We start from the raw sequence: 20848 nt of genomic DNA, 5'->3' as shown, positions 1-20848 counted from the left end.
AGGGTAAATGTTGAGGTCTCCTCATGGCTGCACAGGGGCTTCCAGATTCCATCCTGCCAGCTCTGTGACTGCTGACTCTGTATGTGGGTCTCAGAAGAGGCCTCAGGCAGGCAGATCATGAGGTTTAGGTACTTCCCTTATGGAGGAGCAAAATAGCCCGGCAAAGAATGTAAACAGTCTCTCTGCACCTTGTTTTTTTCATCTATAAACTAGTGTCAGAGACAGTGTACAGCTTCCAAGGTTCTGAGGATTAAATGGTTCCTTGTAAGACAGTGGGCCCTGTGCTCAGCACAGATGAAGCACACAGTACACGCTGGCTGGGGCTGTCAGGATTCTGGCCCCAGGTTTACTGGGAGACCAATTGTCAGACTCTCACCTGTTCTGACTTGCTGGGTTTCAGTTTCTTTTCAGGGTAGGAGTTTGGGGAGCAGAGTGGGACCTCTGAGGAGTGGTTTGAAAACCTCTCAGGCCAAAAGCTCAGGAGCTTCTAGAAGATATAAGAATTTATCTAAAAAATAGGAAGGCTATGAGTCCTTGAAAGAGTCTCCTTTCGCCCAGAGTCGTTTCTCAATCTGCAGAACATGAATGCCCTGGTGGATATTCTGAGGAGCCTCTCTTGCTTAGGCTGCTCATATGTTTGGTGGCCCACTCTCACTTCTGACTCAAGACTGAGGTCCCTGGAAATGCAGCCCCTTCTCTTGGCAGGAGGGTTTAGAGGGCACACAGGCCAGTGTTAACCTGTCAACTTGGAATCTCTGGGGACTCTGGATGGAGATGGGCTGGAGATGGACAGCTGCCACCCTCCTTATCTCTTCTTCACTGTCAGCTTAGAAATGATGTCAGAACATTAGACAAGAATGAGTCCAGCCCCACCACCTGTGCTAGTTTTATGACTGTTGGCAACTCATTTAACCTCTGAGGCTTACTTTTTTCATCTGTAAAATGGAGATAAGAAAGCCTGCTCCCACAGTTGGTATGAGGATCAAACAAGGTAATGGATGGAAAAGGGCCTGGCGTATACAGTAGGTCTCCATAAATACATATTGGATCAAGAGAAGGATCAGTCCTGAAGAGGCCACAGGGTAGGTCATTTGAGTTTTGTCCTTCCCAGCAGGCTTCCCCTGAGAGGGTGGCAGAGCTGTGGACAAATACTCAAATATCTGACTTCACTTTCGGCTGAGCCACCCACCAAAGAGAAGGCCAGGATCTAAACCTACTAGGCCCTAGCATGTGCTTGGCCTCCACTATAGGGGAGATGTGGTGACCAGCCCCTACCCAGCTATTGTGATGGTCTGTCTATTGTGACAGACTCCCTATTGTGGGCCTGCAGAAGTATAAGAGATCGAGTGGCCTGATGACTGTTCCTTTCCCTCCACAGGTATAGCCTTCACAGACCTCCCGGTAAGTACTAGTATTGGGTCCCCCTACTCTGGGCCCTTGGGGCTGCTTGGGATGGGGTCTTGTGGCACCTGCAAGTACAGGGTGTGGAGTCTGGCCCGTTCCCCAACTAGAGATGTGTGCTGTGCTGTTAGCTTGAGGGTACCTGCCGGTTGTCCTCACCAGTAGCAAGGCCTGGTCTTCCTCCAGACTCTTAGCAGGTGACAGTGATTTGTAGCATTTCCAAAGGCAGCTGTGGGGCTAGGGGATGGTGCAAGTAGAGATGATTGTGGCTTTGTGGCTCAGCTGGTCTGAGCCAGCTCCACGTGGCTTTATAGCCAGTGGACTGGGATGCAGAGAATTGTTCCTGTCTGTTAGGGTGTCTGGTCCCTGTGCGTACCCATCAGAGATCCCTGAGGAAAGCCAGTACCCAAGGGGCCTCAGCCTGCTACCATGCAGAGTACCCCTGAGCCAGAGAGGTGAGCTTTCTGGGGTTTTCTCTTCTTGGAAAAGGGTGAGGTTTCCTGCTGGCTTAGTTCAGAGCTCATCCCCACCTCTTGCCTCCCAGTCCTTCTTTATTATGAGTCATCATAGACCTCATCACATACGGGGCCTCCACCCAGAATGCTAGGAGCCTGGCCCAGCTGTGTGTTCTGGAAGGAGGGAAGGTTTGCTGACTCTGGTGACTGCTTTGGGATTCTGGGTACCCTTACAATGCCCTAGGAAATGCCCTTGTGATATGAGGAGCCTCTGAAGCCCAGACTGCAGCAGCCAGGGTCCCGTTAGAGCCTCTTGTCTATGGATCAGAATCCTTCCTTCCTACGTGGAGACCCCAGAGAGGGGCTATGGTCTTAGGCAAAGAGAACAGACACAGGAGAATTCTGACCCTGGCTGGGAAAGAGTCTGGTTGTGGAGATGTGACGTGAAACAACCAGACAATGAATGTGGGCAGTATGTTGCCAAGTGCTAGAATGTGTGTGGATGCCCCAAGGTAGGGAGTGTGACTAATGGCAGTAATGGTCAGGGAGGGCTTGCTGGAGGAGGTGGGCTTTCCCTGGGGCATGGAGGATGGGAGGGGAAAGGAAGGAAGTGAAAGGTCTTATGGGTTCAGAGCTCATGGTGTGCTGAACTCAGTGTACAGTAAAGGCATGTGACACTTGGAATGACACATAGCCTGAGGATGGAAGGTGGAAGAGAGGACTAGGGGCCTAGTTACAGTTGGGAGGAGGCTGGCGAGACACTGAGCAGTAGTAGTGGGGAGCCACAGAGGCACTGAGTGAGGGAGTGACCTGGTAAAAGTTGGTCTTGGCAGGGGATATATGGAAAGCAGGGAGCCCCATACCCAGAGAGGGACATGTCCAAACCTCACAGGCCAGAACATCCTCCTCTAAGTGAGCCTCTGATAGGAAGGGCAGTGGCCTCTCTTTACCCTTTGCCAGTATCAGGGGGTCCAAACCATCTAAGCCGTTTTGTTAAGCTCTCCTCCTCCTCCCCACATCCCTTCCTGCCCCCTCATATACCCTTTTTTGTAGCAAAAGGATCCTTGGTTCTGCATCTTTCTGAGAGGGAGCATTATCCACCCCTGCAGCAGATGTTCATGGGCACACCTGCAAGGTTGTGGAGCCCAGCCTGCCTCTCAGTGCCTGGCCAAGTCCCAAAGGGGGACCTTGGGCTTTGGGGACACCATAGCCTCTGATGCAGGGCAGGAGACTCCATGTTGAACATGGCTTGCTTTTCTTTTGCTTTCTCCCCGTAAGCTTTGGGGAATAGTGTCTCTGGTAGGAAGGTGGGTAGAATGTGGCTTAGCCCTGCCTCCTCCAGCCTTGCTGCAACTCTCCTAAAGCTGAAGCAATGGCCTGCAGGAGCCAGCGCCTTTTCTGTCTACACCGGAGGTGAGGCAAGGCAAGGCCCTGCTGCCCCATTGCCTTCAGGGCCTGACTGACGTTTCATTCTCCTCCTCAGGCCAACCTCTACCCCACCGTAGGCCTGCAGACACCCGGGGAGATTGTGGACGCCAACTTTGGGCAGCAGCCCTTCCTGTTTGACATTGAGGACTACATGCGGGAGTGGCGTGCCAAGGTCCAGGGCACTGTCCACTGCTTCCCCATCAGTGCCCGGCTTGGCGAGTGGCAGGCGGTGCTGCAGAAGTGAGTGCCCTGCTCCCGCCCTTACCCAGCTCTGCCCCATCCCAGGGACCTCCTCTCCTGTAGGCCCCTGTACTGCTATAAGCTGCTCTTATGAACTCCAGTGGGTAGACTTCCTTCTGGGAAGCACTTCCAGTTTGGCTCCACCTGCTGCTTTCCTGCTTCCCTCTTATCGGATGACAGTTCCCACTCAGTTCTCCAGAGCTGCTGCTAATTACACCTTTGCCCCCTCAACTGGATTGGAAGGGTCTGTGTGTAATATCACTAGTAGGGCTATTTTCCTTCCCCCGGTCATTTTGCGGAGGATGTCCTAAGACACCCTATGGTCTCTTCCTCTGTGGACTTTTTTTCACCTTAGGGAGTATCCATCTCTGGCCTGAGGTCACCAGGTCCCAGGGTCAGCATCCAGCTAAGTCCCATGCATCAATGGCAGTGGTGGCAGGAAGAGAGTCCTCCTTTGGGCCAGCCAACTGGCTCCTGGCTGATCAATTCCCAGACTGTCCTGGAAGCCACTCTTGCTGAGAATCCTAAGGGAGGCCAGGTGTGGGTCTTTCCTCCACTTGCCAGCTGCAGGCCTGAGTGAGGCAATGATGAGTACCCACTCTGCCAGGAGGTGGGTTAGTTTGCTAGCTTGGCTCCCAAGGGTGGGCAAAGAAGGGCTGGGCTTCCGCTACCTCTGGTCATTGCCAGGGTACTAGGGTCCCATGGGTGGGATTGGAGTGCATACTGGGCTCTTTGTGCAGCCTTTGTTTCTTGAGGAACTGATACTGAGGCAGGCCACAGGGAGGGCCGAGGCAGGGCTAGATGGGCACTCCCTTCTCAGGAAGACCAGCACTGCTACATCCTGTTCCCAGCCCCCAGAGCTAAGGAGAAGGTCTTCCTCAGAGGGCCGGCACAGTGGCAGTCCCCGCAGCAGGCTTATTGGGATGGGCAGGGGGAAAGGTGGAGCTGCCCTGGCTGTGTGGGGAGGGACTGATATTCTCAGCTTACAGCACCTGGGCTCAACCCATGGCTACATGTGTTTGCATGTGCACATCTGTGTGCCTGTGTGTGTGCATATGTAGTATTTGCCAAGACCTGCATATAATTTGCATCCTGTGATTTCACATAACTTCATTTTATGACATTGTTAATAGCTATATTATCTCAGAGACAAATTTGCCACAGGCCCCTTGGCTGGCTTCTCTTGGTGGGAGGTTCAGGTTATTTCCTCTCTTGCTTATATAGGTAACCCTTTGTATGTAAAGAGTTTTTCATATTTAAGATTATTTTCTTGGTATCCTTTCAAGAAGTGGAATTACTGTGTCAAAGGGACTGTACGTTGTAGTGGCATCTGATGTTCATATGGTCTCATCTGAACCATGTCTTGTAGAACAATGTTTGCCGTTGTGTTCATAATAATAATGTAATTATTCAGAATATAATATTATAAATATATAATTTCATAATAAGAGATTGTATTTATTGACTTCTTACTTTGTGCTGGCACTTTACGTGTATCATCTCATTTACCCCTTAAAACATGGGGAACACACAGCTGAACTTCTGTCCCTTCCACATGACAGCCCTTGAGACATTTGTGCTTGTCATTTATGATAATGACATATCAGACACTTGCACACACAAAGATATTCACTTCTGTACACATCAGATGTGAGAACTCATCCTTCTGCTCTACATCTCTGCACACACACACACACTCATGCCACTGCTCAGCCAGCTTTGGGTGGGATTAAATGACTGCTGGGCATCAGGCTTCTCAGGGCCATTTCCCAAAGATTGTGTTCCTATTGGCCGTGTTGTTGCCTGATGTCTTGGCTTCTTAGGCCCCTGATTTGTGGCATATCGTAGAGTAATGTAGGTTGTGGGTTAGCTCCCCATCACTTTTTAGAGCCACACTCCTGAGGGCCAGGTTCACTTGGTGAGTTGGAATGCTTCCGCTGGGCATGTAGGGCAGCCTGCAGAGGAGCTCCTGTGTCTGTAAAAGGTATGCATGTGGCATACATGCCTACATACATGCATATAGTCTGGGCAGCTGCCAGACTGCTTGGCTGGTTGCTGTTCCAGCAAGCCCTCAGAGAAACTCTTAGTCATCTCTGGGCTTCCTGCAGTTCATAGGAGGCAGCTGCTTCTGTAAGGAGATGTTATGTGCCTGTGTGTACTTTTGTTACCATACTTGCCCGCTTGTGGGCAGCATATCCCAGAGAAACTGTAGCTACTCCTCCAACTGTGAAGACAGATGTAGTGACCAGCCCCTTCCCAGCCTAGCTGCATGAGCACTGGGGGAAGTTTTCATTTTGTTTCACTCTCTTTATTCTCATTCTGTGGAGGTTGCATCTCCAAGATGTGTTTAGGGAAGACCTAATGGGCAGGCACTCTGTCCCATCAAGTGGTCATTGAGAAATGCAGTTCGTGAGTGTCACCATGAGCATTTCCTTTCTTCTAGCATGGTCTCTTCTTACCTGGTGCATCATGGGTATTGTGCCACGGCCACCGCTTTTGCCCGAATGACCGAAACCCCGATTCAGGAAGAACAAGCATCCATAAAGAACAGACAAAGTAAGGTTGATTCTCCTCTCCCCAGTCCTCCTTTCCTCACTTGTCCCCATTTCTGCTCTCTGGCTCTTGGTAGCCCTGGGTCAGGAGTCCATTCAGCTCTAGTCCTTACCACCAGGAGACCAGCCCACAGCCCTAGCCGAGTCCCAGGCCTTGTTTCTCTCCCTCCTTCAAGACCATGCTGCACAGATGGACAGTCCAGCAGCATGGGAATGTCTTAGTGCAGCCTCCCTAATGCACACTCTGATGGCCCAGGATAGGCTGGGGCCTGGCATGGCTGGATCCCACTCCTCCATGCTTGTTTCCTTCCCCCTGAATCCTGGATTCTACTCAGCATCCTGTTCATAATCTTCCAGAAAGAGTGTGTTTACATCTTATCAGACCAGTGCCCTGCCTTTCCCACCATCTACTCAGCCTTTGCCTGCTCCTGACCAGAGAGAGGACTGAAGTAATCAGACAGTGTGAAGGTTGATGCTCAGTGGCTGCTGCAGTAGCACCTCTCTCTGCTCCCTACCTCTGGTCCTTCCCTTGGCTGACAACCAAAGGCAGGAGCCAAAGGAAGCTTTCTTGGTGTCCATAATGGCCTGCATATTGTGTTTTTGGGACTCTTTTATGGAAGGAGGGTATTAGGAAAGAGGAAACAGAGCCCAGCAAGGAGAAAGGAAGAGGAAAGGAGTGCGAGAGAGAATGAGTGTATGTGGACGTGTATTTCTGTGTGCCTGCTTGTGTCTCTCTGAGCCTGTCGTCTCTGTGTATGTGCATGTATCTGTGTCTCCCAGAGAAGCTACGCCCAGCCAGACAGAAGGAAAGGGATCCCAGACTTGGGATCTACGAATGAGAGAGCCTCAGACCCTGAAGTCACTCCCAGCAAGATGCACCAGGCCCTGGGGCGAGAGCAAGATACTGATGGCCTGAGAGGTGTCAACGTCAGAGATGCCAGTGTGAGGAGGATGACCTCCTCTCTCAACAGGGAGCATGTTGCCAGCCCCCGAAGACTGCCAAGACATTGGTCCTGGCCCAGAAACCAATATGTTCCCATTGCCACCCCGCTGTGAGGCCTGAAAGGAGAGAAGTCTGTCTGAAGAGGGCCACCAAGTTGCCTGGGTGCCCATCCCCAGATCATGCTGCCACATCTAGGCCCTTCCCTTGCCCAGTTCCCTGGTGACCTGTACTCCATAGGAGCAGACCTCCAAACTCACCCTCCTGCCTCTGGGCTGAGAGTCCCCCCTCTATTTTCCCCTCTTATTCTTTGAGGATTCCCTGACATTTGGCAGAAACCAGGGTCTATTGTGGAGCTGGGCAGCCATGTTCTTTCTTCAGCCTCTTCTTCTGTGAGCATCTCAACTGGGCGTGCCACTCTGAGCCAGCATACCTGACCATCAGCTGGTCTATGCCCAGACCTGGCAGTGTGCAGGCATGTGGCTTGGAGGGTCTGCATCCTCTTGCTCGCTGCCATGTTCTTGCTCTCTACAGAGATCCAGAAACTGGTGCTGGAGGGCCGTGTGGGTGAGGCCATTGAGACCACACAGCGCTTTTACCCAGGGCTGCTGGAGCACAACCCCAATCTGCTCTTCATGCTCAAGTACGTTTTGGACACCACCAGCTTCCCCATAGCCCAGCCCCTCTCAGCTGGTGGTGGGAACATATGAGCCGGACCAAGTCCAGAGCATTGCCGCTCTGCTCCCTCTGCAGGTGCCGACAGTTTGTGGAGATGGTGAATGGGACTGACAGTGAGGTCCGCAGCTTGAGCTCCCGAAGCCCCAAGTCCCAGGACAGCTATCCTGGCTCCCCCAACCTCAGCCCCCGACATGGCCCCAGTAGTTCCCACATGCACAACACAGGTCAGCCACTCTCCAGAGGGCTCTGGGAAGAACTGGTGTGGAGAAGAAAGGCCACCCACTTACCCTTCCCTGGGCTGGGCTCAGGGCTCACTGCTGGATTTGGGGGATGGGAAATGGGACCACTGTGGTTATTCCTGGGGTCCTACTAGATGGCAAGCTGCCCCTCCTCTTCTGACTCTTCCCCGGCTTCTAGGAGCAGACAGTCCGAGTTGCAGCAATGGCATTGCGTCCACCAAGAACAAACAGAACCACAGTAAATACCCTGCGCCCAGCTCCTCCTCCTCTTCCTCATCCTCCTCATCCTCCTCATCCCCCTCTTCCGTCAATTACTCGGAGTCCAACTCAACAGATTCCACCAAGTCTCAGCCCCACAGCAGCACCAGTAACCAGGAGACCAGGTGCCTGTCCTGCTCTGCTTCTTCCTTCTGCTCTGTGCCAGCTGGGCCCAGTGCAGCCTGTCCTTGGAGTCTCGCCCCGTGCCCTTCTCCTCCCACCTCCATTCCAGGTCTGTGCCTGGATTGGTAGCTGCTGAGCCACCAGGCCAGGCTTTGACTCTGGCTGCTGGCCCTTCCCGTGATTCAGCTGCTACTTTCCCTGGCCCTGTCTTTCTCCAGAGGCGCTGACATTGCCAGGCTGAGAATGTGGTCCCCTCTGAGGAGACCAGAGCTGTCAAAAACCTCAGGGTCTATATTGAGGAAGCTTTTACTGGGCTTGGCTTGTGGGCAGCCATGTTGGGCAGGCAGGGGTTTTAGGCTGCAGACTACAAGTGGCTTTCAGCAGCCTCAAGACTTGCCTCAGGGTTGACCTGGGTTTGGCTCCTAGGCCCCAGTCATTAAGGGTGGGGGCGATGTGTAGAAGGGGTGTGCCAACTTGGAGGAGAGACAGAGAGGGGAGGATCACAGAGGCAGCATGGGACAAGAGTGAGAATCAGGTGACAGGCCTCTGGGGATAGCTGGCATCACAGTAGGGGCCAAGTGTTGGAGTCTGGGAAGCCCGAGCTATCCTTTCATGCTCCTAGGGGCCCTCAGTTTACCCACAGCAACCTGTGGCAAAAGCCTGAATGGAGACCAAATCAGGCTACTCCAATCACATCCCTTGGCCAACTCCTCAACCCTTCTTCACAGTGACAGTGAGATGGAGATGGAAGCAGAGCATTACCCCAATGGTGTGCTGGAGAGCATGTCCACGCGCATTGTCAATGGCGCCTACAAGCATGAGGACCTGCAGACAGATGAGTCCAGCATGGGTAAGGGCCATGCCCTCACATGGTGTTCCACAGGTGGCAATGCTCAGGCTAGATGTCCTTTCCCCACTGGGAGGGGCTTGGGATGGGCAGGCTTTGGCAGCTTGAGAAGCTCTGGCCAGAGCTGGTTCACTGCCTCCTTAGCCAGTCATGAATGGGTGTTTGAGGTGGGAAGGCCCTGGCCTGCTGCCAACACCAGAGCCCCTGCATTTGAGGCTAGAGGGACTTAGAGTGGGCACCCTTATGAGTGCCCATGCATCTGTACAGGGTGGGAAGAGGGAAAACTTCTGATTCTTATCTGACTCCTAGACCTTGTGCTAGGTGGACTAAGAGCACCTCAGCTATGGATAGTCCACCTGCTCCTCCCAGCCCTCACTTGCCTCTGGCAGAAGCTGCTACCCCCCTCAAGGTCCTTCTTGTCATATTATCTTTGGTGTCCCCACCCCAGTCCTCCCCTTCTCGCCTCATCCCTCCTGATGTGTTCTCTGCTGGGCTCTGGGTACAGATGATGGGCATCCTCGGCGGCAGCTCTGCGGGGGCAACCAGGCTGCCACAGAAAGGATTATCCTGTTTGGCCGTGAGTTACAGGCACTGAGTGAGCAGCTGGGCCGGGAGTACGGCAAGAATTTGGCCCACACAGAGATGCTGCAGGTACAGAACAAGCCAGGCTCTCATACAGAATGGGCCTCCATTTGGTGGTGGGGGCAGGGTGACTCTGGGAGGGCCTTGGGGATAGCAGCAACAGGACACAGCAGGCTCTAGTCAAGTCTGCACTGGGAAACGGGGCATCTAGGTTGTTCTCCACCCTCTCTAGGCTTTGGGGAGGGCAAAACTCTGCCCAACCCTACAATCAGGGTGTATTGTGCCCTCACTGGGCACCATGCAGGGCCCTGTATCCCCTGGAACCATAGAAGTGTGTGCCACAATCCTCTCAAGAGTGCCCTGTCCTTTAGGATGCCTTTAGCCTGCTGGCATACTCAGACCCCTGGAGCTGCCCAGTTGGCCAGCAGCTTGACCCCATCCAGAGGGAGCCTGTGTGCGCTGCCCTCAACAGCGCCATTTTAGGTAAGTGGATTAACAAAAACAGAAGCTGGCCCATGAGTACCTGGGGTGGCCCCCTCTCCTCTCTGCCTAGGAATTACTATTTGTCCAAATCAGGACAGTGAGCTCTGCCCAGGTGCCCTCTGCTGGCCACAGGACTTTGGGGCTCCTATGGCTGAACCTGAACCCTGACCTCCCTCTGCCCAACTGAGTTGGCTGGCTAGATCATAATGGGCCCTAGGCTGCATCCATGGGACCAGGCCAGCCCATTACTCTAAAGAAAGCCAAGGTCCTCAGATTCCTGGCATGGCTACAAGGCCATAGCCTAGTGGCTGGGACACACTCACGCAGAGACACATGAACATTCTGTTCCAAGAGATTCTGTCCACTCCCCCAACTTTCTGCTCCCAAGGGAACTTTGACCTTGCCTAAGCCCTGGGCAGGGCAGTGACCAGGCCTTGTCTCTCCTCCACAGAGTCTCAGAACCTGCCAAAGCAGCCCCCTCTGATGCTTGCCCTGGGCCAGGCATCTGAATGTCTACGGCTCATGGCCCGAGCGGGCCTGGGATCTTGCTCCTTTGCCAGAGTCGACGACTACTTGCACTAGCTGACCACGCTGGCTGGCCCCGCCTGGCCCTCCCTCGGCCCCAGGGCTGGAGCAGCCCTGCCCTCCATAGGCACCTGGCGCAGGGACCTAGAAGCCATGGGCAGAGTCCATTCCTCCTGCCTGGCCTCTCCCTCTCCCTCCCCTTGTTCCTTTCTTTCTTTCCTTCCTTCCTTTTTCCCCTTGCCCTCTCTTTCTCTCCCCTTCACGTGCAGCGGCCTATGACACAGTATTGGCTGGTTACTCTCATGTAGCGCCTCCTACTTTGAAAGGGGGTTTTGTTTTGAGAAGGGGTTGGGGATTTTTTAATCTTTTTTTTTTTCCCTCCTGACTGAGCCACCAGTATTTATCTCTGGAGAGTTTGTGCTGAGCTGGTTTCTGCTAGTTTAGTGATAAAGCCTATCCAAGTTGGTGATAGCTTATTATTTTCGTAAGTAAAAAAAAAAGAGATTATATATATAAATATATATATATTAAAAAAAGACACAGTATTTATCGTAGCATTAGTGGTCCAGCACCTCTTGGGTGAGGCTGTCCAGACACCATATGTTTTTATTTGAGTCCAACTCATTAAAAAAGAATCATCTCTGTCTCCTCAGCCAAGTGATTTGTTTATTTCAGGCTTCCCGTTTGTTGAGCCACAGGCCCAGCTGCAGCCTAGGGAAGCCCAGTAGGTTTCAGGGGGCCACTTGGTGGGCAGGTCAGGCTAAGCTGGTTTGCAGAATCTGAGAGGTGTGCGTCCCTAGGCCCCTGAGAGCTGGACTAAGCAGAGAACTGTAAGGCCGAGGGTTCAGAGAAGGGATGAGTTGGCCCAGGGCTACACAGCAAAGCAAGGGAGCAGAGGGTCCTTGGCCAGCACGCTACCATTCTACCCTGCCTCTCACTGCCTGTCTTGCCCCTCTCTCTCTCCGTTTTTCAATATCCTGCCTTCCCTTGTTGTTACGATGGCCAAATAATTCATTTACTCTAAATTGATTGCCTGGAAACTACCTGCCTTTGACCTGAGAGCTGCTGTGTGTCAGGCTGTGGGGAGGAAGTCTCCGTTCCCAGGACAGAGGCCCTTGAGTACCGGGGAACCTTCTTCCTGCCTGGATCGTCACCGTCTCTGCACAGCTTTGATGGAATCGATGCTTTCTGTTGAGAAGCCAGGACCTTACGGAGGCAGGTTCTTGGGCTGCCAGTCGCTGGAGTGTGTAGAACCCTTGACCCCCTTGGCCAGGTGTCACTGCACCTTGGCCCCGACCTCTGTTAGGAAAGACTGTTATGAGTATTTGGGGCCGGAGGAAGGACCTCATGGGCTTTACAAATGTCCCACCAGCCATTTCAGATGGATCCTCACAGCTGGTGGGACAAAAACAGTCCTGATACTGCCATCAAGGAGTCAGGAGAAGAAAGGCTGAAATGACTGCAAGGACTTGGGCAGGCCATCTGTGGAGAGGACTAACTGCCCAGGAGGAGGAATGGGAGGAGGCCTACCCAGAGGAGCACCAGGAGGGGCTGGGATTTCCCCACCTGCTTCACAGTGAGAGGGAGCTCACAAGCAGCCCCTGAAGGGGCAAGGCCAGAAGTTGAACTTGCAGCCCCTGCCTGGATCTGGACTAGGCAAGCTCCCACTCTCCTTCAGTGGACATGGGAATGGTCGGTACAGCCTGAGACATTCAGTGCCCACCACGCCCATAGCTGGACAACAAGAAAAGTGATTGAGTTGGACCAACTGCTGGTGATGGAGTCAGGGCCCTAGCCCAGTGCTCTCCCAGAGTTATGCCTTGGGACATGACCCTATCGGCTGCTGCTTTTTCTTGGGCCCCACCAGGGCCCCAGCTGGCAGCCCACAGACCATGGCCTGTTGAGGAGGTGTTGTCTTGTATGTAAAGGAAACTCATCCTGCGCAAGGCTGGGGATGTCTGGCTCCCAAACCCAGAGGTCAGAAACATCAGGCTGTTAGAATGGTCAGAACCAAGCAGGATTGGGAATTAAAACCCGAGGCTTTTGCAGCTGGAATGGGGTTCAGAGAACATCTACTCTGCCAATCCTCTCCTATTTCAGATAAGGAAACAGGCCTAGGAGATTAAGTGACTTCGCCAAAGTCACACAGCAAATTAGTGGCAGAGCTGGGACTAACCTTATCTCCATGGTTTGGGCAACACTGTTTAGTCCTAAAGATGAATGGCGAGTGAGGGGTTAGGCTGGCGAGGCCTCCAGCAGTGTCTGAGCAGCCGGTACCTTCAGGGGTGTGTCAGGGATGGGGATGGGTGCCTGGGCTTGGGTTGTGGAGTGGCTGAGAGAGGCCCCAGGAGGGCCCAGGACAGCTGTGTGCTGCTTGGGGATAGGTGTCCACCTGGCTCGCACTCAGTACCCATGGCCACCTCCCCATTTTCTGTGCCTTATCTCACTGTTTCAGCTGAGTCCAAGTTGTTTACTCTGTTCCTCTCCAGAGGGGCTCTCTGTCCCAGTTGGACAGCTTACCTTTGGGACATAAGCCTTTGCCCCACAAGCCATGGAGAGGACCAAAACCAAGCTGCTTGAGCCGACTGTCTTGGTGATAGTCCGGGCCTGCCTGCCAGCCAGAGGAGCCCCTTATGCACACCCAGGCCTACCAGCCTGCTTCTGGGAGCCGAGAGTGGGGAAGGCACCTGGGAGGAGCCCCGGTGAAGGACTGGACCTGACCCAAGGGGACAGGAAGAAGATTTGGCTCTGTTGGGTTGTTCAGCCCTGGAGAAGCAGCCTTCCTTCCTTCCTTCCTTCCTTTTTCCCCTTGCGCCACCAAATGGTCACTCCTTCCAGAGCAGAAACTGGCAGACCAGAACCCCTGATCCTTACCTACATGGGTCTGTTGCTGGGTACAGGCCATCAGAACAGGGACACCAAGAGATGGAGAAGTGGGGACTACCTGGCCTCCCTGCGCCTTCCTACCCCTTAAGCAAGCACAAAGATGAAGCAGAGAACTGTCAGAACTCAAAGTTCCTTTGGTTGCTCACAACTCAGGTATGCACGCCCTGAGGCAGCCAGGCAGCAGAGCTCTACTTGACCACCAGTCCCATGTACCCGGACCTGTGGCCAGATTGTGGACTGTGGCTGCCTCAGGCACTGCCTCTTTGCATAGAGTTTTCCTCCATTAGTAACCACAGCTGAAACAGATGTCCTCCACATTGTGCACACTGGTTCTGCCTTTGTCTTCGCAAGTTGATATTTGGCATTAGCATGAAACTTGTGGGCGTGGGAGGGTTTAGAGAGAATTCTAATACAAAACATCCTATTAAATTGTACTTGAGAGATGAAAAAACTCCTGTTGTATTTTGACAGAATTATTTTTATTAAAATATACATCCATGAGCAGTCATGAGTGTCTGGTCTCTGTTTTGAGTCTTACCAGGTTTGGCACCCCTTGTGTGGCATACCCTGTCCTGGAGGGCTTGGCCCTTTCTCAGCCCACCTCTTGAGTTCCCAGGCCCCTGGTGCGCCCTCAAGTACCCTCAAGACTTTGGGTGTTTGCAAGACCCCAAAGATGATAGGTATCTAAGCTTGAATGCTCTTCCCAAAACAACTTTAATCTGAGACAAAAAGCAAATTCAGCTTCAAAAAGGCGGGCCACAGCACCACCTCCTGTCGAAATAAGATTTTAATACATTCCAAATACACTATCTTTCTCACTGGCCAGTCAAAAAGAGGTCTGAGGGATATTGAGGTTAGCTTCATGTTAGTTTCAGGAGAAAGAGCTCATGCTCAAAATCCTAGTTCTGCTGTTTACTAACTAGGTGACTCTGGGAAATTAACCTTTCTCAGCTTCAGTTTCTCCATCCTTAAAATGCGATTAAGCCTTCTACCCTGTGGAGGTAGAGGATTATAGCACGCATAGGGTAGTGCTTGGCACATAGGGATGCAGTACATGTAAGCACTCTGCCTCCATGAGGTGCTCCCTGTTCCTGCCTCATTCTGCCTCCCCTGCCCCAAGGCACCATGGTTTTATGCAGAGGGATACAGTAGATTATACTAGTGTCCACCTGAAGGTAGGACTGAATACAGATGGGAGGGAAAGAAGCCAGCTAGGAGGCCACTGTAGTAGTGCAGACGCAAGAAGGCAGGTTTGAAAAATATTTAGGGGATAAATGTTAGCACAAAAGGATGAGTGACTGGGTGTGAGGGAGACAGGAGAAACAGGAGACAAGGGAAATGCAGGCTTTTTGTTGGGGTGACGGATAGATAATGGCGCCACAAGATAATATAAGGACAGAAGGGAACAGGTGGTAACTAAAAGTCACTGGAGTTGGGGAGGTTTGCTGAAGGAGAGCATGCAGAACTATATCTCAGCCGTGGTTCCTGGAAAAGGGTTCTGTGGTCCAGTAAATTAGGAAAACTGTCATGGATGTTTACTCTGAATGTCACCAGCTGATTAAAAGCTCTAAAAATCCTGTGCTAAGAGATTTAGCTTAACTCAGTACTTTCCAAACTTATATTATTGCAGAATGCTTCACTCGGGCATTTTACAGGACTATTACTCTCCAGAACTCTCTTAGGGAAAAGGTAGAGGGAGGAATGGAGTATTAGATTAAGCACAAAAGTCCTGATTGCATATGTAAAGCCAGAGTAGGTTCATTTCCTTCTAGACTAGTGGTTCTCAACCAGGAGTGATTTTGCCTCCCCCGGGGACATTTGGCAACAACTGGAGCTATTTTTGGTAGTCACAACTGGCATTGGAGTGCTACTGGCACCTGGTGGGTAGAGGCCAGGGATGCTGCTAAACATCCTACAATGCACAGACAGCCCCCCACAACAAAGAATTATCAGCCCCCAAATGACAACAATGCTGCTATCAAGAAGCCCTACTCTAGAGTGAAACTTTGAACAATGACTAAGACACATGGAACACAGGGACACTTTGATTCTGCCTTTCTGCCGGGCTGTTGAGAATCCAGGGGGAAAGGAATGAGGGTGATAAAACCCCGCAGAAGACAGGTTCCAGGGATAGCCCCGCTGGTCAGCAAGTCTCAGCGGGAAAACTGCCTCAGCTCAGCTGATATGTTCTATCATCACAGGCTGCTCTGGAAAGAGGGCCGGGCCGCCCTCCTAATGCCAGCTGAGCATGGGTCCAGACTCTCACTGGGAGGTTCAGACAAGCAGGGGTGGAGGCTCCCCATGCAGAAATAACCCCTAATCCTACATTTCCAACATAGCCTATTTTACACTAAGGCTTACAGGTTTCACTACTCTAGCGGACAGACTGGTGAACCAAAGGGTAGTCTTGTTACAAAATGGTATTTACTTGGGGGGACATAGGCTCTAAAGAGATCAGGAGGACTGAGGTCACAGTCCTGAAGAGCTGATACCTAAGGAACACTAAAGAACACCCAGAGGAAGAAGAACCCAGACAGGCACCTGAAAGAACAGAAAAGCGAGAGTCACTAGCAGTCAGGAAGCAGGGAGGTCCGGCGAATTCGACAGGAACTGGCGTTCCGCCAGGATAGGTCTTTGCCCAACAGCAGATCTTCCTTCACCACAAGACAACAGAGGCCCACCACAGTTCCCAGAACCTCCTCGCTCTTGAGGCCGGGCGGCGGACCGTAAATAAGCCGAGACTGGAACACAGCTCATACCGCCGCCTGCAACGCCGGAAATGAATGACCAGGGCCCCCATCCAGGCTACTCAACCTCCGCCCCCGACGAGCGGGCATGCGCAGCTCCCAGTCACGGCCCCTCCCCGCGCGTGTCCACTCCCGTCAGGGAGCATGCGCAGAGTCGTCGTTTCCCCCCCGCCCCCCGCCGTCGTGCCCCTCCCTTTCCAGAGCCCCCGGTTCCTTAGAAACCAGGCGGCGCGTTCCGGGTGGCGGAGCGCTAGACTCCCGGGCCCGCGTGTCCTCGCCAGCCTCTCTCACGGAGAGCTGGTGGCCGCCGAGACTGGTCCGGATCCGTGGTCTCCGGGTGCACAGCGGGGTGGGCGATGCCAGCGTGCCAGGTGAGGGGCGGTCCGCGGCGCGGGTGAGGATGGAGGGCATGGCGCGGCTGCGAGCGGGGTGGGCCGGGCCTCCTCCGCGGCCAGCCACCCGAGGTTGGAGGCGGAGATAACGCAGAGCCTGGGCTGGAGGGGGCCGTTCTAACTGCCAGCGCCCGCGCGGAGTTCGGGGGTCGCCCCGGAGTTCGCCCTCTCCACCTCAGAAATAGGACTTGCGAGTTGGGTCGTAGAATTGTAGCGTTTTGGCTTCTGGAAGGAGCTTGGCCATAACCCATCCCTTTACTGGACGCAGAAACCCAGGCTCCCCCGTCCGGTGCCGAACAGACCCCATACCTGTGTGAGGACCAACGCTTTGTGGCGAAGGATGTGAGATGTGAAAGCCTCAGACAAAGGGCTTTTGGGATAGCTGGTCCATCGTCTTTCAGAGCGAGATGGGACTTTTCGGGGGTAAATCTTTATTAAAGGAAAGAGTGTTCAGGTGGCAGGTGGGAGAAGGGACCCTCCAGAAGGTGCAGGTGGCTCTACCAGTCCCCAAGTGCCCACTGGCCACGTCTCGATGGCCCTGGGTTACCTTTGAAGCTCAGGAAGGAAGCAGATGGACTTGCGGAGACAAAAGGTGAGGTAAGGTGTTCCCGTCAATGCGTTATCACATGAATGGTGAGGAAGGAAGAGGGGGCGGAGAGATCAGGACTTGTGAATGGCTGTGTGAAAAGTTTACCTCCCAAACCACGGCAGAATCTAAAGAACAGGACAGGAATAGAAAAGTTTAAAACTGCGTAGGATAGACACCAACGAAGGTTATAACCCACCTTATTTGTGTTCATTGTTCTCACAGTGTCATGTTGAGGGCAAAACACAGGAGGAAGAAAGTGGGTGCCCTTTGAGTATCCAGAACCGGGACCGGGCACCGCCCAGAGGACCTTTGTAAGCTTTGGGGCACAAAGGTCTCCGAAGGAAGGGCCCTTAGTGTGTGACCTTTCAGTTAAAGGGAAAAACTGTTGAAATTAGAAAAGGCGTTTAATATATTATCGTGATATGGAGAGAGATGGAGAAGATGATTGTCTTTTAGAACTAGATTCATTCTTGATAAGGAACCCTATTTCCTTCTGAAAAGCTACACCAGGGAACAAAAGAGTTTTAAGGCCATCCATTTTATAGAAAATGTGAAAGATTTACTACTTTTGGACTAGAAGTTTAGAGAATCTGTCTGAACCAAGAGGTGAAAATTTTCAGCAATTGTTAGTGGACTCCCCATTTTACAGGTTAAGATTCTGTTGTGAAAGGCTTTCTCCTTCCATCTGGTTTTCCTACTTTTCCTATGGAATGATTGGTCTGAGTCTGATCAGTTGTTATTTTTATTTACTAGGAAAATTCAGATATATGACTTCTATAGTAATACTAAAACCCGCTAGTAGTAGGATTAGCGAAGAAAAAGAAGCTCCTCCCACCCAAAAAAGACAAAGATTTGTAATATGGGAAAAAGAGTGTGATTTCTAAAGATGGTCACTGATTCTAATCATCAAAGTCAATTTGTTGCCAGCTTGATAAAACTAATTTTCAGTGTATCTTAGACTGTGCTGATTTTTTTGTCAGAGTGATAAGAGAAGATACATTGAAAGTATGATGATGTTAATAGGTCAGATTTGTTTAAGGAAGAGGGCTTTGTCTTAGGTTCATAAATCAATGCCAGACCATAACCATGGGTATTGTGGCTGTGTCTATTACTCACTTTTCTTGCATCTGTGGAAGTATTTTGTGTAAGTACCTTGAGCGATATAATGGGGTATTATCAGAAGAATATGTAATCTGTGGGGAAAATTGGCACAGTTAGCCAAATCCTGTCAGAAAACTTTATGAAAATCATTGTATTCTGTGTAGAAACCCTCGTTACTTCAGCGTTGGCCCGGATAGAAGAGAGACAAGTAGGCCAAAATCAGGGTAAAATGGAAGGGAACAATTACCGTCTTTGGAGCTTTGAGGGTGCTTCCAATGTAAGTGCAAATACTTCCTTGAATGAGCAGTTGGAGAAAATACTGCTTAAATGTGGTGAGTGTGCCCCATTGATTTGTGTGCATTTTTTGAGCTCCTATAATCAGAAAAACACTTGTCTTCAGAGGAGAAAGATGGACTTAGAGATCCTGAAAGTGTTTCTTCATTGCTATAGCAGTGATACCTTTGACAAATAATTACTTAACATCCACTCCATTTTCTGGGGCAGCTGAGGGCAGTTATCAAATCTGGCCTGTAATAAAGTAATCAACAGTATTTAACAGGCCAACATAGCAGATAAACCAGTAATGCTAACAGGATCTACTTTCACTGAACTGATTTTCTAGTTATATGGTTAAGAGGAGAAATGAAATGAGGATGCACTACCATCTGTTGTAAGAAGTTGTAATACGTATGTTGGTATTCAGAAAGCACAGGATTCAGATAGAGACCCCTAACTTAGAAGTAGAAGAGCCTTTCTGATGCCTGACAAGTCACTTATGCGTATTTATAGTAGGAGGTCCAATTCTAAGATAAATCCACTATTGGAATTGCACAGCATCTAGGAAAAAAATTGGAGATTCTGCTATTTTTGAGAATTCGTATACAGTATAATAATGGAACACTTAACATACGAAAGTAATATCTTTGTATTAGTAAACTTCAAGAAAGTCTAAAAATTTAGGTGTCAGGTGTTTTAAAAAGTGTGGAATGAAAGATACTTGAAGTAAGCTTGGGCTCATGAAAGTCAGAAAGTTAAGAGATACTGAGAAAAACATGAAAGCAGTAAGACTTTCCTACACTCAAACACTCACTTATGAATTAGCCATAGGTTAGGTATGAGCTTACTAAAGTACCAGCTCTTTAAACCGAGAAAGTAAAAATGGAGTAAATATTTGTCTCATGGTGATGGGAATGAACACTTAGAAAATAGGGATTAAACATTAGGAAGGAAGAGATGAATATTCCTGCATTACCTAAATACACTCAAACCCTATCTTTAAGTACTTATTCTTTATTTCCTGCTCTTAGAGGGGCATTGGAAGTAGTGCCTTTGTCCTAGCAGTTCTCAAGGTAGCCAATGACAAAATGCCATACTCTTTGGGACCCAGGATAGCGGGGAATTACTAGAGGGATAGTTCACTCTCCCCACCACCTCTCAGAGCCATTCCCAAAAGTTTCTTCTGTGAGGATTTGTGTTCATCCTCTACCATGAAGGATTAGGAATGAAGGCTGTGAGGAGTGGGAACTGAGTACCGAACACAGTGCAGTCTTCCTTTCTGGCCTGGGATAACTGCTACTCTCAAACTGTCAGCTCTCAATTTCTCATGAGAATAGATGACCCCAAAATAGAACCAGAAACACGTCTCCCTGGCTTTGAGATTTACCATATCACTTTACAACCTCAAAATCTTTATTATTTACGTTCACAGTTATGTTTTGCTCAGAATGATAACGTTGGGCAAGTCGTATAACTTCTGGACCATAATTTCTTAACCTGTATAGTTTATAACAGAAAACAAATTGAAAATGACTAAAGAAGTGAAAAGCTGGTTCTTGTAGTCAGTGAAATATGTAACCCTAAAAGCTGTCTGTTATAAGATGAAAAATGCTTATGTCAAAATAGTATATGAAAAAAATCAGGATACAAAATTGTGAATACAGTTTGATCACAAGTACATTGAACAAATGTAAAAACTTAGCGAAAAAAAAACATGAGAAGAACACACAATTTTCTGTAATGAGCATATATTTTAAAGATTTTATTTTTTTCTTTTTTCTACCCAAAGCCCCTCTGGTACATAGTTGTATATCCTTCATTGTGGGTCCTTCTAGTTGTGGTATGTGGGACGCTGCCTCAGCGTGGTTTGATGAGCAGTGCCATGTCCGCGCCCAGGATTCGAACCAACGAAACACTGGGCCGCCTGCAGCGGAGCGCGCGAACTTAACCACTCGGCCACGGGGCCAGCCCCAATGAGCATATATTTTAAATAACAAACCCTCCTAAAAGTTTCTTGCTAGTGTAGAGGATAGTGAGCTGGTTTTCTCTCTGTGGGCCTTTGCCCTTTCTCGCTCTATGACTGTTAAAAGTGCTGGAGGGAGAAAG

The 20848-nt window shown here is 50.7% G+C and overlaps 2 protein-coding genes across 5 annotated transcripts in view; both read left to right on the top strand.

The window, feature by feature from the left end:
* Positions 1–11241, top strand: part of RANBP10 (RAN binding protein 10) — a 65948-nt gene extending 54707 nt beyond the window's left edge. The window contains exons 5-14 of the mRNA XM_014827688.2: positions 1379–1401; positions 3340–3524; positions 5968–6080; positions 7551–7659; positions 7770–7918; positions 8112–8316; positions 9043–9164; positions 9667–9812; positions 10115–10226; positions 10678–11241. Coding sequence (XP_014683174.2) covers positions 1379–1401; positions 3340–3524; positions 5968–6080; positions 7551–7659; positions 7770–7918; positions 8112–8316; positions 9043–9164; positions 9667–9812; positions 10115–10226; positions 10678–10808 — 1295 coding nt within the window. The 3' untranslated portion in view covers positions 10809–11241. The remainder of the gene's footprint in view (positions 1–1378; positions 1402–3339; positions 3525–5967; positions 6081–7550; positions 7660–7769; positions 7919–8111; positions 8317–9042; positions 9165–9666; positions 9813–10114; positions 10227–10677) is intronic.
* Positions 11242–16457: 5216 nt separating this feature from the next.
* Positions 16458–20848, top strand: part of GFOD2 (Gfo/Idh/MocA-like oxidoreductase domain containing 2) — a 41283-nt gene continuing 36892 nt past the window's right edge. The window contains exon 1 of one of the 4 annotated variants that reach the window (XM_044760825.2): positions 16458–16755. In XM_044760825.2, the coding sequence (XP_044616760.2) occupies positions 16473–16755 (283 nt within the window). In that variant the 5' untranslated portion in view covers positions 16458–16472. Of the gene's footprint in view, positions 16756–16972; positions 17369–20848 lie in introns of those variants that run through there. The other 3 variants (XM_014827743.3, XM_070500283.1, XM_044760822.2) reach the window with 3 other exon arrangements.

This window comes from Equus asinus, chromosome 28 (genome assembly GCF_041296235.1).
Source record: "Equus asinus isolate D_3611 breed Donkey chromosome 28, EquAss-T2T_v2, whole genome shotgun sequence".
Lineage (NCBI taxonomy): Eukaryota > Metazoa > Chordata > Mammalia > Perissodactyla > Equidae > Equus > Equus asinus.
Note: the sequence above shows the minus strand (reverse complement) of the source record. Positions and strands in the feature narration are given on the sequence as shown.